Genomic DNA, 12653 nt, shown 5'->3' with positions numbered 1-12653 from the left:
CTTACCTAGGGTGAATCATTCACACCATCAGCACAGAGCATCCTAATACATTGGGCACTGTGCTATGGGTTGATGAGATAGGACCACGGGCACTTGTAAGCAGGTCTGAATAATTAGTACAAAAGCCAGAGAGGATGCAGTCCCATCCCAGAAAGGAGAGCTGCAGGGAGGAAGCAGCAGGAGGCTCCACTCCATTTTCTGGGCAGGAGACTAGAACAGTCCACTGAGTAACCAGGTAGAGGCTTTGTGCTTATGCATGGGAGAAGTAAGATCTTAAAATAACTCTGCATTGTAATTGCCTGACATAGACACATTATTGTGTGGTGTGGGTATTGTATTATCTCATCTGACACGGTACACCCAACTATTGCTGATAGTCTTACCAATCATTGGGGTATTCCTCTTTGACCTAGTACAGAGGGAACCCCTTGGCCACTGTTACGGCTAGTCCTGTCTATTTAAAAAGATTAAGAGTTAGGGAAAAGCATCTGTGGATTTTTGAAGGAGCCCCTGAAGTGTCTATTCCTTATTGTATCATGCTGGGCTCCGAGTACCCTCTGCCTCTGCCCTTCCTATATTCTTCCATTGCTTCTATCTTGGCTCTGTCCTACCCTAAGCATTGCTGTTGGCATAGTGTCCACTAGCTAATGGATGGAAAAGGGTTAAGAAGGACAGTATTCTGTTCTGGGTTCTGTCTATAGTTTACACTCTTTCTTAGCTTGGACTAAGTCCTACTCATTTAAATAAGAATTTTAATCCTTATAGTCCTTTCTTGATAGGTGCTTTTAATAGTCTTCCCATTTCATAGATGAGAACACTGAGGTTTGTTGTAGGACCTGAAGCTGTAAAGTCAAAATTTTTATTTTAATCCACACATCCAAATCTAGATCCCATGTGCTTACACCTAAGAAATTTCTCTTGTCCCACATAAAGACAAAATTTAGAGCCTAATGGAAGAGTTCATTGCTCTTTACTTAGAGTCCTCTTGCACTTTCCAGCAGTGATAGCCTAGCAGGGCAGCCTTTCTGAGCTTTGGCTTTAAATGCAAAAAAAAAAAGGTATAAAAGAAAGATGAGAGACTGCTGAGCTCTGCAAGAAGACCATACAGTTCATTTGTTCAACAATTTGCTGAAATGACTTTAAGGCCATCCATACCAAATATGCTTTAATGCCCACCCCTGGGAGACTTGCCATAATGAGGATCTGAGAAGCAGCTTGGGAACCCTGATCTCATTTCCCAAAATGGGGTCCCAAAGGGGATCAGAATGGTAGTTTGTTGAAACTACGCTGCTGGTAAGTAACTCAAACCAGCTAGGCCCCACTTCCTGAAGGTTCCATTACTTTCCAAAAGAGTATCACTCTTGGGGGAATATGTGTTCAAAACCAGTCTGTGCGATACACTTCAATTTAAGTTATAACACAAGTATTCTAGAACATAGTGAATGATATGTAGATTTTCAATAGAAAACATCGCATGTCTGTATCCACAAAGCTTTTGAACTCCTTGCATATTTTCTTTCTTGGTCCATCAGTCCTAAACTGTTAATATTATGCTGTCAATTTACCCAATTTTATCCAAGTCCCCAGACTGAAGTATTTGTCTTCAGTTTAGCCTCAGTCCTGACTTAGCATCATGAAAGATGGACTCTCATTTGGAAGCATGATGATGAACTGAATAGATAACAGCACACCCCGTCCTGTCAGCCCCGGACTCCCTACCCAAAGACCTTTTACTGCATGAACCACATACATTTAGATCACATATAAGACCCTGAGATGATGTTTTCTCTTGCAGCCTACACATTCCTCCCTGACAGTAGGGGAGTAACGTATTGAAAATAACAGAGCCTCTCATTTGGCCTGGGTTCATTTGAGGGTAGCTATGTGCCAACACAAGCTGAAGATGTATTGAGCCATTTTTGTGAGATAATTAAGTCAAAACCAAATGCAGCTTGTCACATGGAACACAGACTACCCAAGGCTGCTGAGGAGTTGAAATAACAGGGTAATTTCAAAATATTAGTAAGTGCTAGTCACTTCCTGCTTCATCCAGTGAAGTGCTACTATCAAGGGACAAATTCAGACCCATGACGGCAAGATGACACCAGAGATGGAAAGATGGAAGTAGCACTAATTTACTCTTGAAAGAAGCTCTGGTCTGCATCTGGTCTGCATCTGGTCTGCATCTGGCCTGCAGCTTGTAATCTAAACTCACTGCAAATCCCATTATTTGAGATTCTGCTTGGAAAGCCTCTGTCTTCTCTATGCTAAACAAACTACAAAGCAATGCCTTTCACAGAGGATAAAATTATCATATACCAGATCACAAGATCAAGATCTGCCCAGCTACAGGGAAGCCTGGGAAAGTCACCAAGACAGTATCTCAGAATAGTTTATGCATGGTGATAAAGCATTTCCAGCCTGTACAAGTCTCTAGGTCAGTCACAGCACTGCAAAACAAATAATGCATAAAAATATAAAAACACTAAATATGTTTCCCAATGTGTACTATAGAATATAGATAGCTTTTTTTTTTTTTATAATTCCTACCACACATTGAAGGTCTTTCATACATCCTCTTATTTATTTGAAAAGTCAAAATCTGACCTCACTATTTTGTCAGCTTAAACTTTTCTGTGTGTTATTTCTTTGGTTTATAATGAGAGAATTAGCATAGTTATTTTTTTCAAATAATAACCAATGACATGGTTTAGCCAACTGAGAAATTAAATAAGTGCTATCTGAATGAAGCATGGATTGAAATGCAATGATATTATTTTTCTTCATAGGAATTAATTCATAATGTGATGAAATCAATGTGGTTAAAAAGTGCTAAGTGGCAATTAATAAAATGTTTGTTGAGTGAATTAATTCAATGTTGTATAAAGGAAAAAAATTTTTAAAAATGTTTAATTCTACTTCTCTGTGAAGATAGGGCCTCAGGCCCATGAAGCTATAGATAGTATCAACATTTAAACTCTCCTCCTTGACTACATGGCCTAAGGAAGGCCTATGATGGATGTCTGAAGCAGTGGATAGTGTCAGAAGTTCAAGTCTCCTTCTTTGTGAGGTCTAAGGTCTATGATAGATACTTGAATCTATAGATGGTATCAACAGTTAAACTCTTCTTCTCTGTTGAGGACAAGGTAGAAAGCCTATGGTGGATAGTAGCCACATTTAAACTTTCCTTCCATATGGAGACATGGTCCTGGTCCTATGGTAGAGGTGTGAAGCTGTGGATAGCATCTACAGTTAAACTCTCCTTCTCTGTGAGGAATTTGTCCAAGGCCTATGATGAAAGCTATAATCTGTGGATACTATCACCAGTTAAATTCTCCTTCACTGTGAGGACATGCTCTAAACTCTAATGTGGATTTCTGAAGCTGTAGCTGGTATGCCATGTTAAAACTCCTTGTCACTGAGGAAGTGGTATAAAGCCTACTGTGGATAAGTAAAGCTGTGGACAATATCAACAGCAAAATTCTCCTTGTCTGTGAGGATATGGTACAAGGCCTATAGTAGATGCCTGAGTTAATGGATAGTATCAACAGTTAAACCATCCTCTCTATGAGGATATAGTCTGAGGACTACAGTGGATGTCTGAAGCTGCAGATAGTATCAATAGTTAAATATTCCTTCTCTAAGGATATGGGCTAAAGCCAAGACTGGATAACTGATTTTATGTATACGGGATAGTACCACCAATTAAACTCTTCTTCTCTGTTGAGGACATGGTCTAAGGCCTATGGTGGATGCCTGAAGCTGTGGATAATATCATCAGTTAAAGTCTCCTCTGTGTAGACATAGTCTAAGGAAGGCCTAAGGTGAGTACCTGAAGCTGTGGATAATATCAGCAGTTAAACTCAACTTCTCTTTGACACCATGGTTTAAGGCCTAGGTGAATGCCTGTAGGTAGCTACAGATAGTATCAGCAGTTAAACTCTCCCAATCTGTGAAGACATGGTATAAAGCCTACAGGTAAACTCTCCTTCTCTGTGAGGACACATGTAAGGCCTCTCTGATGGATGCCTGTAGCTGTAGATAGTATCAAATCCTATACATGCTGCTAGGCTTTTTCTATGCATGCATACCTGATTCAAAGCTTAATTTTTCAGTGAATGCATTATAACTTGTCATTATATTTCAGCAATTTCAGCATCTAATTTCCCCTCCTTTCCTATTACATTGAAAACTTTCACCTTTTTACTCAAAGAAAGTACTTTATAGTTCTCCTTGGTGTTATCTGATCCCTAAAATTGACAGCATCACTGAGAACACTAGGATTATGAAGTATAGTAAGGGTTAATTGAATGCAAGCACTGGGATACCGGGAGAACAGATCCAGCAATTGAGACAGCTAATAAGTAAGCAACAGGCAGATGGGATATACAATGTGGATACACTGGACAAATGAATGATTCCTAAGTTAGGGGGATGTGAGATTTCATCACTCTATTTGGAATGGTACACTGTATGGGAAACTCACGAGTTATCTATTTCTGGAATTTTCCATTTAATTATCATACAGTATTTATAATCATACAAATTGGGTGTTTAAAGGCACTGCAGAGGGATAGTTATTTTGATTACATATATTTCCCTGAAATGTTAAATCTTGGTTTTCATCAAGTGCTGTTTGTTTTAATTTGGGTGTTAATTGTGGAATTTTTTTTAAGCTCTAAGCCAGCAGATGAGTCAAAAGAGTATCTAAGCTAATATGATCATCAGTATTTTCAGCTAGATAGTGATTGCTATAGCTCACTAGTTGAAAAGGGAGACTGGAGACTGGGTAAATAGTTGGCTTTTAGTTTTAAGGTAACACACGTAGGGTCTGTCTTTCTAACAGATACAGAATGGCAGATAACAGGGGGATAGGCTATCTTCATCAGGCTTTCCTGGTTGCAGACCACGGCCTTTGAATGAGCAGGGATCTTCTACATCAAAGTATTAAATATATTGTATGCATCCCTCAAAGTTAAATGCACACAGCCTTCTCTCCAACTTCCAGCCTGTGCTCCAAGTTCCCAGTCTGATTGTTTTCCCTGCATCTGATCCTGCTGAGGATCTGGAGCTGGATCTCTTCTGACTGGAATGCCCCGCTGAGTGTCAAGGGCTCTGCTACATGCCTTCAGGTCTCCTTGAAGCTGGCTCTGCCTGCCAACTCTTCCAGACCCTTCAGTCATTTCTTCTTCCCATCTGTTCACACTTGATGTCCCACCTTCCTCCTGGGAAGACTGGATCAAAAGTGACTTGCCATGCTCCAGAAGCCCTGGGGCCCCACTGAGACTTCCATGTTTGCATTTGCAACTTGATGAGTTTCCCTAGAATCCATGGAACTCCCACGTGTTGCACGACTGATCTGAGAGCCTAGCAACACTCCAGATATCTTCTTGGAGAACTAACTCACCAACAGGTTGGCTCTATCATGGAAAATAGAATCATCCAGAGGAGGTCAGATAATGTTCTAGAAAATAGGAAACCCCTTTGAGGCTTGAGGTTGTTTTTCTCCATAAAGTTATTTCAGCCTAGAAATTTAAAGTTAACTATAAACACTTTAAAGAAATAAATCACACACACACACACACACACACACACACACACACACACACACACAATCAAATCCCCACACTTGCTGATTGAAGGTAGCATTTATAAAGAGAAGTAATTCCTATTTGTTGATTGGTGTCAGGCTGAGATCAAATTCTGCTGTCATAGTTGGTCTGGCCACTGGCCTATTGTGTTTTCAGTCTTCAATTTCACTGAGATCCACATTCGCATTTACAAATTTACAAATTCAAATTGGGTATTTTTCTGTTTCCCCAGCTCCTTTGTCACTCCTACAGGCTGCCTGGGTTTGCTGCAGGTGTAGATAAAGTACCCTCGATTGGCAGCTGATTCCAGTGTGAAGTAGGAGCCGGCCTTCTCCTTCAGGAAGGTCAAGGGCAGGAGCTTCTTAGGGTCTAGGGACTTCAGGTCTTTAATTTTCTTTTTGAAATACAAAGGAAAATTTATTAGTAGCTGCTACAGTTTGGACCTAGAACTTCCCCCAAAGTCCTACATGTCGAAGTCCCCATGGGGCCATTGGGAGCAATGGAAACATTACAAGGGCCTACTTGTTGGGCAGTGTGCCCTCAAAGGGAATTGTGGGACCTCAACCCCTTCTCCCTCTTCTGCATCCTAGCCATTAAATGAACAGCCTGTGCCCCGTTACCCCCACATGCTTCCACTGTGGTGTACTACCACAGGCCCCAGATCATCAGGGTCCATTAGCCAAGACTGTAACCAAAATCTGTTTCTCTCTAGAAGGTGATTATCTTAGTTGTTACTGTGCCTGAGAAGTGGCTAACACATGACCAGGCTACTTTTCCAGGAAAGAAGTAATTTCAGGCTGGTCTTTGCTAAAGTTTAGGTTGTTGGTCTTAGCACTAAGGAGTTCTATGTCCCTGAGCTAGAGGACAGGGGGATTTCCTTAGCTCTTACCTTTAATTTTAATGAAGGACACTTTGGTTTTTTGGCTTTGTCACAGCAGAGATAGCGTTCTCCCTTAGATACAGCCAAAACAATCTGATTTGCCTTTGAGCTCCTGGTATTTCTTGTGGGTAAAGTTGACACATAAAAGGTTTCTGGGAAAAGAAAACTGGGTCAGCTCTAGAATAAAAACAGTGTCTTTCCCCACCTTGGTCTGCTGGCAGTGGTCTGGAGGGTGCCTGGACCAGTCTACTCTGGTGACCAGCCTAGCAAATAACATAGCTGTCATCATAGAGCCTTTGTCCAGTGACAGATGGAGGCAGATACAGAGATGCACAGCCAGGTACCAGGCTGAGCTCTGGGAATCCAGTCCATGGGAGAGAGCAGGGATTCTGCAGGCAGGGGACGTCGAGATCATGATGGGAGGACATGCAGAGATGACCGGCCACACTAGTGGAAGCACATGAACTGTGGACTGGTGGCTGTGGAGCCCCCATGGGACTGGACTAGGCCCTCTGGATACGGAAGATGGTTGTTTGGCTCGAACTGTTTGGGGGGCACCCAAGCAGGGGGATCAGGATCTGTCCCTGCTCTATGGGCAGGCTTCTGGAATCCGGTGCCTGTGATGTGACACCTTGGTGCAGTGGGAAGGGACTTGGACCTGCCTGGGCTCAGTGTGCTGGGCTCTGCTGACTCCCCATGGGAGACCTCGATTTGGGGAATGTGGGGATGCAGGGTGGCTTGGGAAAGAGGGCTGGGGGGTGGGAGGAGGGAGGAGAGGGGGTCTGTGGATAGCATGTGGAGTGAGTAGAAAATTTCTTAATGAAGAAAAATGAGAAAAAAAAAAGTGTCTTTTCTGCCTCCTCTTTCCTTTTCTTTTTTATTCTGTTGACATTTCAGGCACAGCAAGCTTGATAAATCCCCACACTCACATTGATTCAGGAGCCTTGAACATTCTGCTTCTCAGATCTCCCCTCTCTCCATCTCTGGTTTTGATCACCCCCCCCCCCCCCTGTCTGCAGAGACTTCTTTTGGTTGGGGGACATCTTTGGTTTCCAGTGTCATCTCACTTGTTCAAGCTCATCACTGGTCCAAACTCACCCCCAGCTGCTACCTGAAGGTAGCACTTCCTCCTTTTAAGAGGAGGAGGAGCCAAGCAGTCCCCTTGAAGAAGGGCAGGACCCAGGGCCTGTGGGGTAGCACATATCATCTCCATTGGGTAAAGAAAATTTAAGGGTCACCTCCACGTTTGCAGCGCTTGTCTGGAACCGCCACAAGGGTATTGCCTTCCAGGACTAGGATCTGCTGGTTTGTATCGCGAATAAAATGTTTACTTGGGGAGGGAGACTTAATTCTTGGACCTGGAAAACAGTAACAGAGGTTCCAAATAGTGCACCAGTCTGAGTCCAGCTGTGAACCTTTGCTTTGTGCTTCAGGCTCAGACACTATATAGTCTTCCTGTTATTTATTTTTTTTTCTTTAACCTGAACTCACTCTTCCTGTTATTTATTTATTTATTTATTTATTTTCTTTAACCTGAACTCACTGATAGAGGAACTTTTGGCCCCTTGCAGCACTGAGACCATGCTGACTCGGGAACAATCACCTCTCTTCAATCAATCACCTCTCTTCAATCAATCATCTCTCTTCAATCAATCAACTCTCTTCAATCAATCACCTCTCTTCTATCATTCACAAGATAAGTTGCTAAATTTCTTCAAATATTACTTTTCAGACTAATAAAATGAGGATTAGACAAGGTAACTCTCTTTCATGGGGTTGATCTGAAGAATGGATGCACTTTAAAAGCTCGTCATTATTCGTAGGGGTCACAATATTGAGAATTTGCTTGTCTGAATCCTCTCCCTGCTGGGTCTGGGCCCTCGGCTGGGCCACAATGCCATGGATCTCTGTGCATCAGGTGCCCGAAGTGCTGGTGGTGGGGACAGTAGAAGGGTAGGAGTAAGAGGGTGGGGTAGGGGTAAGAAGGCGGGGCAAGAGGCAGCAGGAAGCAGCAACTCTGTCAGGAAGGGAGTGGCAATGGGAGATTGCCAGAGGGAGGTATCTGCATTTATTGAGACTTCCTGTGTGGGCAGAGCCAGCTGCAGCTGGGGCTGGGGATTCCCCTGAATATGGATTTGTTGTGGGCAGAGAACTTGTTTGTGTTGCCATCCCTATTAGAATAGATGACTCGTCCATAAGTGACAGAGGTCAGATTTTTCGTGAGGGATGAGTGTGAGCCAAATGCAGGGCTGATAGCTGAATCTACTTAGAATAGCAGATGGCAGTGTAATAGGTCATCAGGTGCACTATATAATTATGTATTATATGCATACAATCACACACACACATGGGTTTATCCCTTGCCTCAAAAACATGATGCTTTTAACTGGCACCCCCAATTTGTACTCTCCTCTCTATTGTCTTCTGCCCATACCTTCCTTCCCTGTGACTTGTGCTCAGCCTGCTATCTGGTTTGTACTTCTTCATTGAAATCTGCCCATTCACTAGGGCACCAAATCTTGTATTAATTCTCAGGGTTTGTTCTATTTGAAAAGTTAAAATTTTGAAGTCTCAAAGGAAAGGAAGGGTGCCACACCACACATTATTTAGATGTCATCAGAAAGAGTTGCTTACTTTGTTGAGGAGACTGAACAACCCACCACCCCTACCTGCCACCCCAGGATCCCTTGGAAGATCACCTGAATGGTTGGAAATCGTAGCAATGGGGCTGGGATCTGACAGCAGAGAGCATTTTGCTGTAGAATCAAAGACAACAGATTAGCAAGTCAATTCCATCAGCTGTTCATTGGACTGTGGAATTATTTTATTCCTAATGTCTACAGTTTCTAAATCATGCAGAAGGCATACAAATGCTTTTAAAAGGATTCTACATTCATTACTTTTGGGAGGTTCTAGTTTCAACAATGTGAAGTAAGATTATTTTATAGCATGAATTCTCAGACATAGTTTCTCAAAATATTTTGATAAGAATCACAAAACTTAGGGGCAGGAGAGGTTGTTGGTTTCTCTTTCAGACGACCTGAGTTCAATCCCTGGAACCCACAAGAAGGTTTATTACTGCTAGTAACTCCAGTCCCAGGGGCATTGAACGCCCTCTTCTGGCCTGCACAGGCATTGCACACATATGGTATACTGATGCACATGCAGGCAAAATACCCATACACATAAAGAATTATAATTTTCTAAATCACAAGAAAATATATAATTTATTGACCTAGCCAGCTTCCTCTTGACTAAAGGGTGATATGCTTTGGTGATATTTTGTTTGTTGTTTGTGTTTGTTCGTTTGTTTTTAAAAAAGAAAGTCTGGGGGCTGCCAAACAGTGCCCTGGAAAAGCAATGCTTTCAACTTTTTCATCTGAACATGTATATCTAAACTTGGTCTGCAGGGCCAGCAAGGTATCCCAGTGGGTAAAGCACTTGCTGACAAGCCTGGGAGCCTGAATTCGAACCCTAGGTTTGGTGGCAGAAGAGAACTGATTCTCTGCCCTCCACACATGCACCACAGCACCTGTCCTCCTGTCCAATAACTTAAAACAATGTAAAGTAATAAAAAAAAAAATACTCTGTGTTTGCTGATGATACGCCCGAGGTTCTGAACCGTAACATGTCTATCTCCACCACTGTCCTTGTCTATCTAATGTCCTGGAGGAGTTTCTGCAGCTGAGATGTCTTGCAAGTTGGTCAGAGAAAGCATAGCTTCTGTGGGTGGCTTTAAGAACAGTTCCCTGTGTTTGGAGACCACATTTTGAGGCCAGGGAGAGGTTAAAGAGGTTTCTTACCTTCTGGCTCTGTATGGGACTCAGCCTGGTAAATGTTCACATCCGAACAGCTATGTGAAGATGCCATTGCCTGAGCAGAGAGTGGACACAGTGGGAGAGGGAAGGGAAGGCAGGCCCGACATACATGGGCGAATGTCGATTACAGAAACTTTCAACCTGAGGAAGTCTCCTCTCACATCTCTCGTACCTGCAGGACATAGCCCTGTCTCCACTTCAAAATACTCCCTTAATGTCACGAGACCAGCTTCATTCACATTCATGGTGTAATTCTAGGTTACTTTTACTTACAAAGGTAATTCTGGGTTTTCTTTTAAACGAACATTTACTTTTGGACATTTGTTACATTGTGCTTCCTATGTGAGTTTACTTTTCTGGAACCATGTAGAGTTCTTCCTGAATGCAGGTTCTGAGTCAGATGGCCTGGAGGTCCCGAAATCCTGTATGTTTTAGTAGCATCACAATGCTGCTGCTGCTGCTGCTGCTCTCTGAAAACTCAACTACTGGTGTCCTGGAATAGATCAGGCTCACAGTTATACTTGTGTTGTAAAGTCCAGGATCTCACTTCCTTGGAGCTAAATGGTATGTTGTAGTTTAAAAAAAAAAAAGAAAAGAAAAAAAAAACAACCTTGGGCAATCCTAAGTAATAAAAGAACCGCCCTGGAGGTGTCACTATCCCCAATTTCAAGTTGTACTACAGAGCTATAGTGATTTAAAAAAAAAAAAAGCATAGTATTGGCACAAAAACAGACATGTTGATCTATGGAATTAAAAACACAGATATAAATCCACACACATAAAGAAACCTGATTCTTTGTAAAGAAGGCAGAAACACACACTAGAAAAAGAGCATCTTCAACAAATGGTGCTGGTCAAAGTGGATGCATGCATGTAAAAGCATCCAAATAGATCTACCTCAAGACCCAGCTCTGCCACTCTTAGGCATATACCAAAAAGATGCTCCATCCTACCCCAGAGACATTTGCTCAACCATGTTCATTGCTGCTCCATTCATAATAGCCAGAAATTGGAAACAATCTAGATGTTCCTCAACAGACGAATGGATAAAGAAAATGTGGTACATTTACTTATGCAGAGAGTGAGAAACTTTGGAACATTCAGCCCTAAATGGAATGTCTCTATCAAATCCCTCCCTCAGGCCTCAGAGAATCCCACAGAAGAGGAGGCAGAAAGAGTATTAAAAACAGAGGGGATGGAGGACACTAAGAAAACAATACCCTGTAATGATATATACCCCAATAAAGCTTGCCTGGGGATCAAAGGACAAAGCCGGCCACTATATTAAACATAGAGGTCAGGCAGTGGTAGCACACACCTTTAATCCTAGCATTTGGGAGGCAGAGATCCATCCAGATCTCTGTGAGTTCAAGGCCATACTGGGAACAGAGGCAAGTGTGGTGACACATGCCTTTACTCCCAGCACTAGGAAGGAAGGAAGATGGCAGGGTATATAAGGCATGAGTAAATAGGAAGTCTCTTCCTTGATGCTGAGAATTTCATAGAGGTAAGAATGTGGCTGGCTTATTCTGTTTCTCTGATCTTTCAGCTTTTACTCCAGTATCTGGCTCTGGGTTTCTTATTAATAAGACCTTTTAAGATTCCTGTTACAATACCCTCTAAATAACATGATCGAAGCTCATATGAACTCACAGAGACTGAGTCAGCATGCATAGGGCCTGCACGGGTCTGCACCAAGTCCTCTGCATATATATATTATGGCTTCCAGGTTAGTGTTTTTATGGAATTCTGAGTGTTTGAAAAAGTGGGTCTCTGATTCTTGTGCCTTCTCTTGGGCTCAAATTCCCATGATGAGACTGCAAAGAACATGAGGAGTTTTTATTGTACTTTTACAGGTAAAGGAACTGAAATTGAGAACTGTCCTTAATTGCAGAGCTAGAATCACATGGCTGAGACATTCAAATCCAGGCCCTTAATGCTTTTCCCATAATAAAGCAACTCCTGCTGGTCATCAGATAGAAATGTTCACACAGTTAAACTATCAAAGTTCCCTGGTTTCCTAAGGACACACAACGGTGATAACTACTGGGGACACAGTTATCCTTGGGCTCACAGATAAGCACAAGGAAAAGCAGGAATGTTAAACCCACAGGGTTGTCTCTTCAAAGGAAATGTACAGCCTGTTTTCTGCCCAGAGGCTGGGAATGGAGGTGGCTAATAGTCTGGGTGACCCCCATGGTATCTATAGGGCCAGGCCACACCTGACCCCCCCCCCAATAAACAGGAATGGAGGTGTTTAATAGCTTGGTGACCTTAGTGCTGTCTATATGACCAAGACCATACCAGATCCTCCCCCAGCCCTTAAGATGTCACATGTAGTCTATCTATAGAACCCATCTTCAT

General features: G+C 42.5%; 1 protein-coding gene across 1 annotated transcript in view; it reads right to left on the bottom strand.

Annotated features, from left to right (window-relative positions):
* The window catches only part of LOC118581722, a 51156-nt gene extending 40622 nt beyond the window's left edge, over positions 1-10534 (bottom strand). The window contains exons 1-6 of the mRNA XM_036184204.1: positions 10399-10534; positions 9141-9227; positions 7710-7829; positions 6481-6623; positions 5791-5985; positions 5003-5321 (exon numbers count right to left, since the gene is read on the bottom strand). Coding sequence (XP_036040097.1) covers positions 5003-5321; positions 5791-5985; positions 6481-6623; positions 7710-7829; positions 9141-9227; positions 10399-10534 — 1000 coding nt within the window. The remainder of the gene's footprint in view (positions 1-5002; positions 5322-5790; positions 5986-6480; positions 6624-7709; positions 7830-9140; positions 9228-10398) is intronic.
* Between the last annotated feature and the right edge of the window lie 2119 nt (positions 10535-12653).

This window comes from Onychomys torridus, chromosome 4 (genome assembly GCF_903995425.1).
Source record: "Onychomys torridus chromosome 4, mOncTor1.1, whole genome shotgun sequence".
Classification (NCBI taxonomy): Eukaryota; Metazoa; Chordata; class Mammalia; order Rodentia; family Cricetidae; genus Onychomys; species Onychomys torridus.
This window is presented reverse-complemented; position numbering and strand designations above follow the sequence as displayed.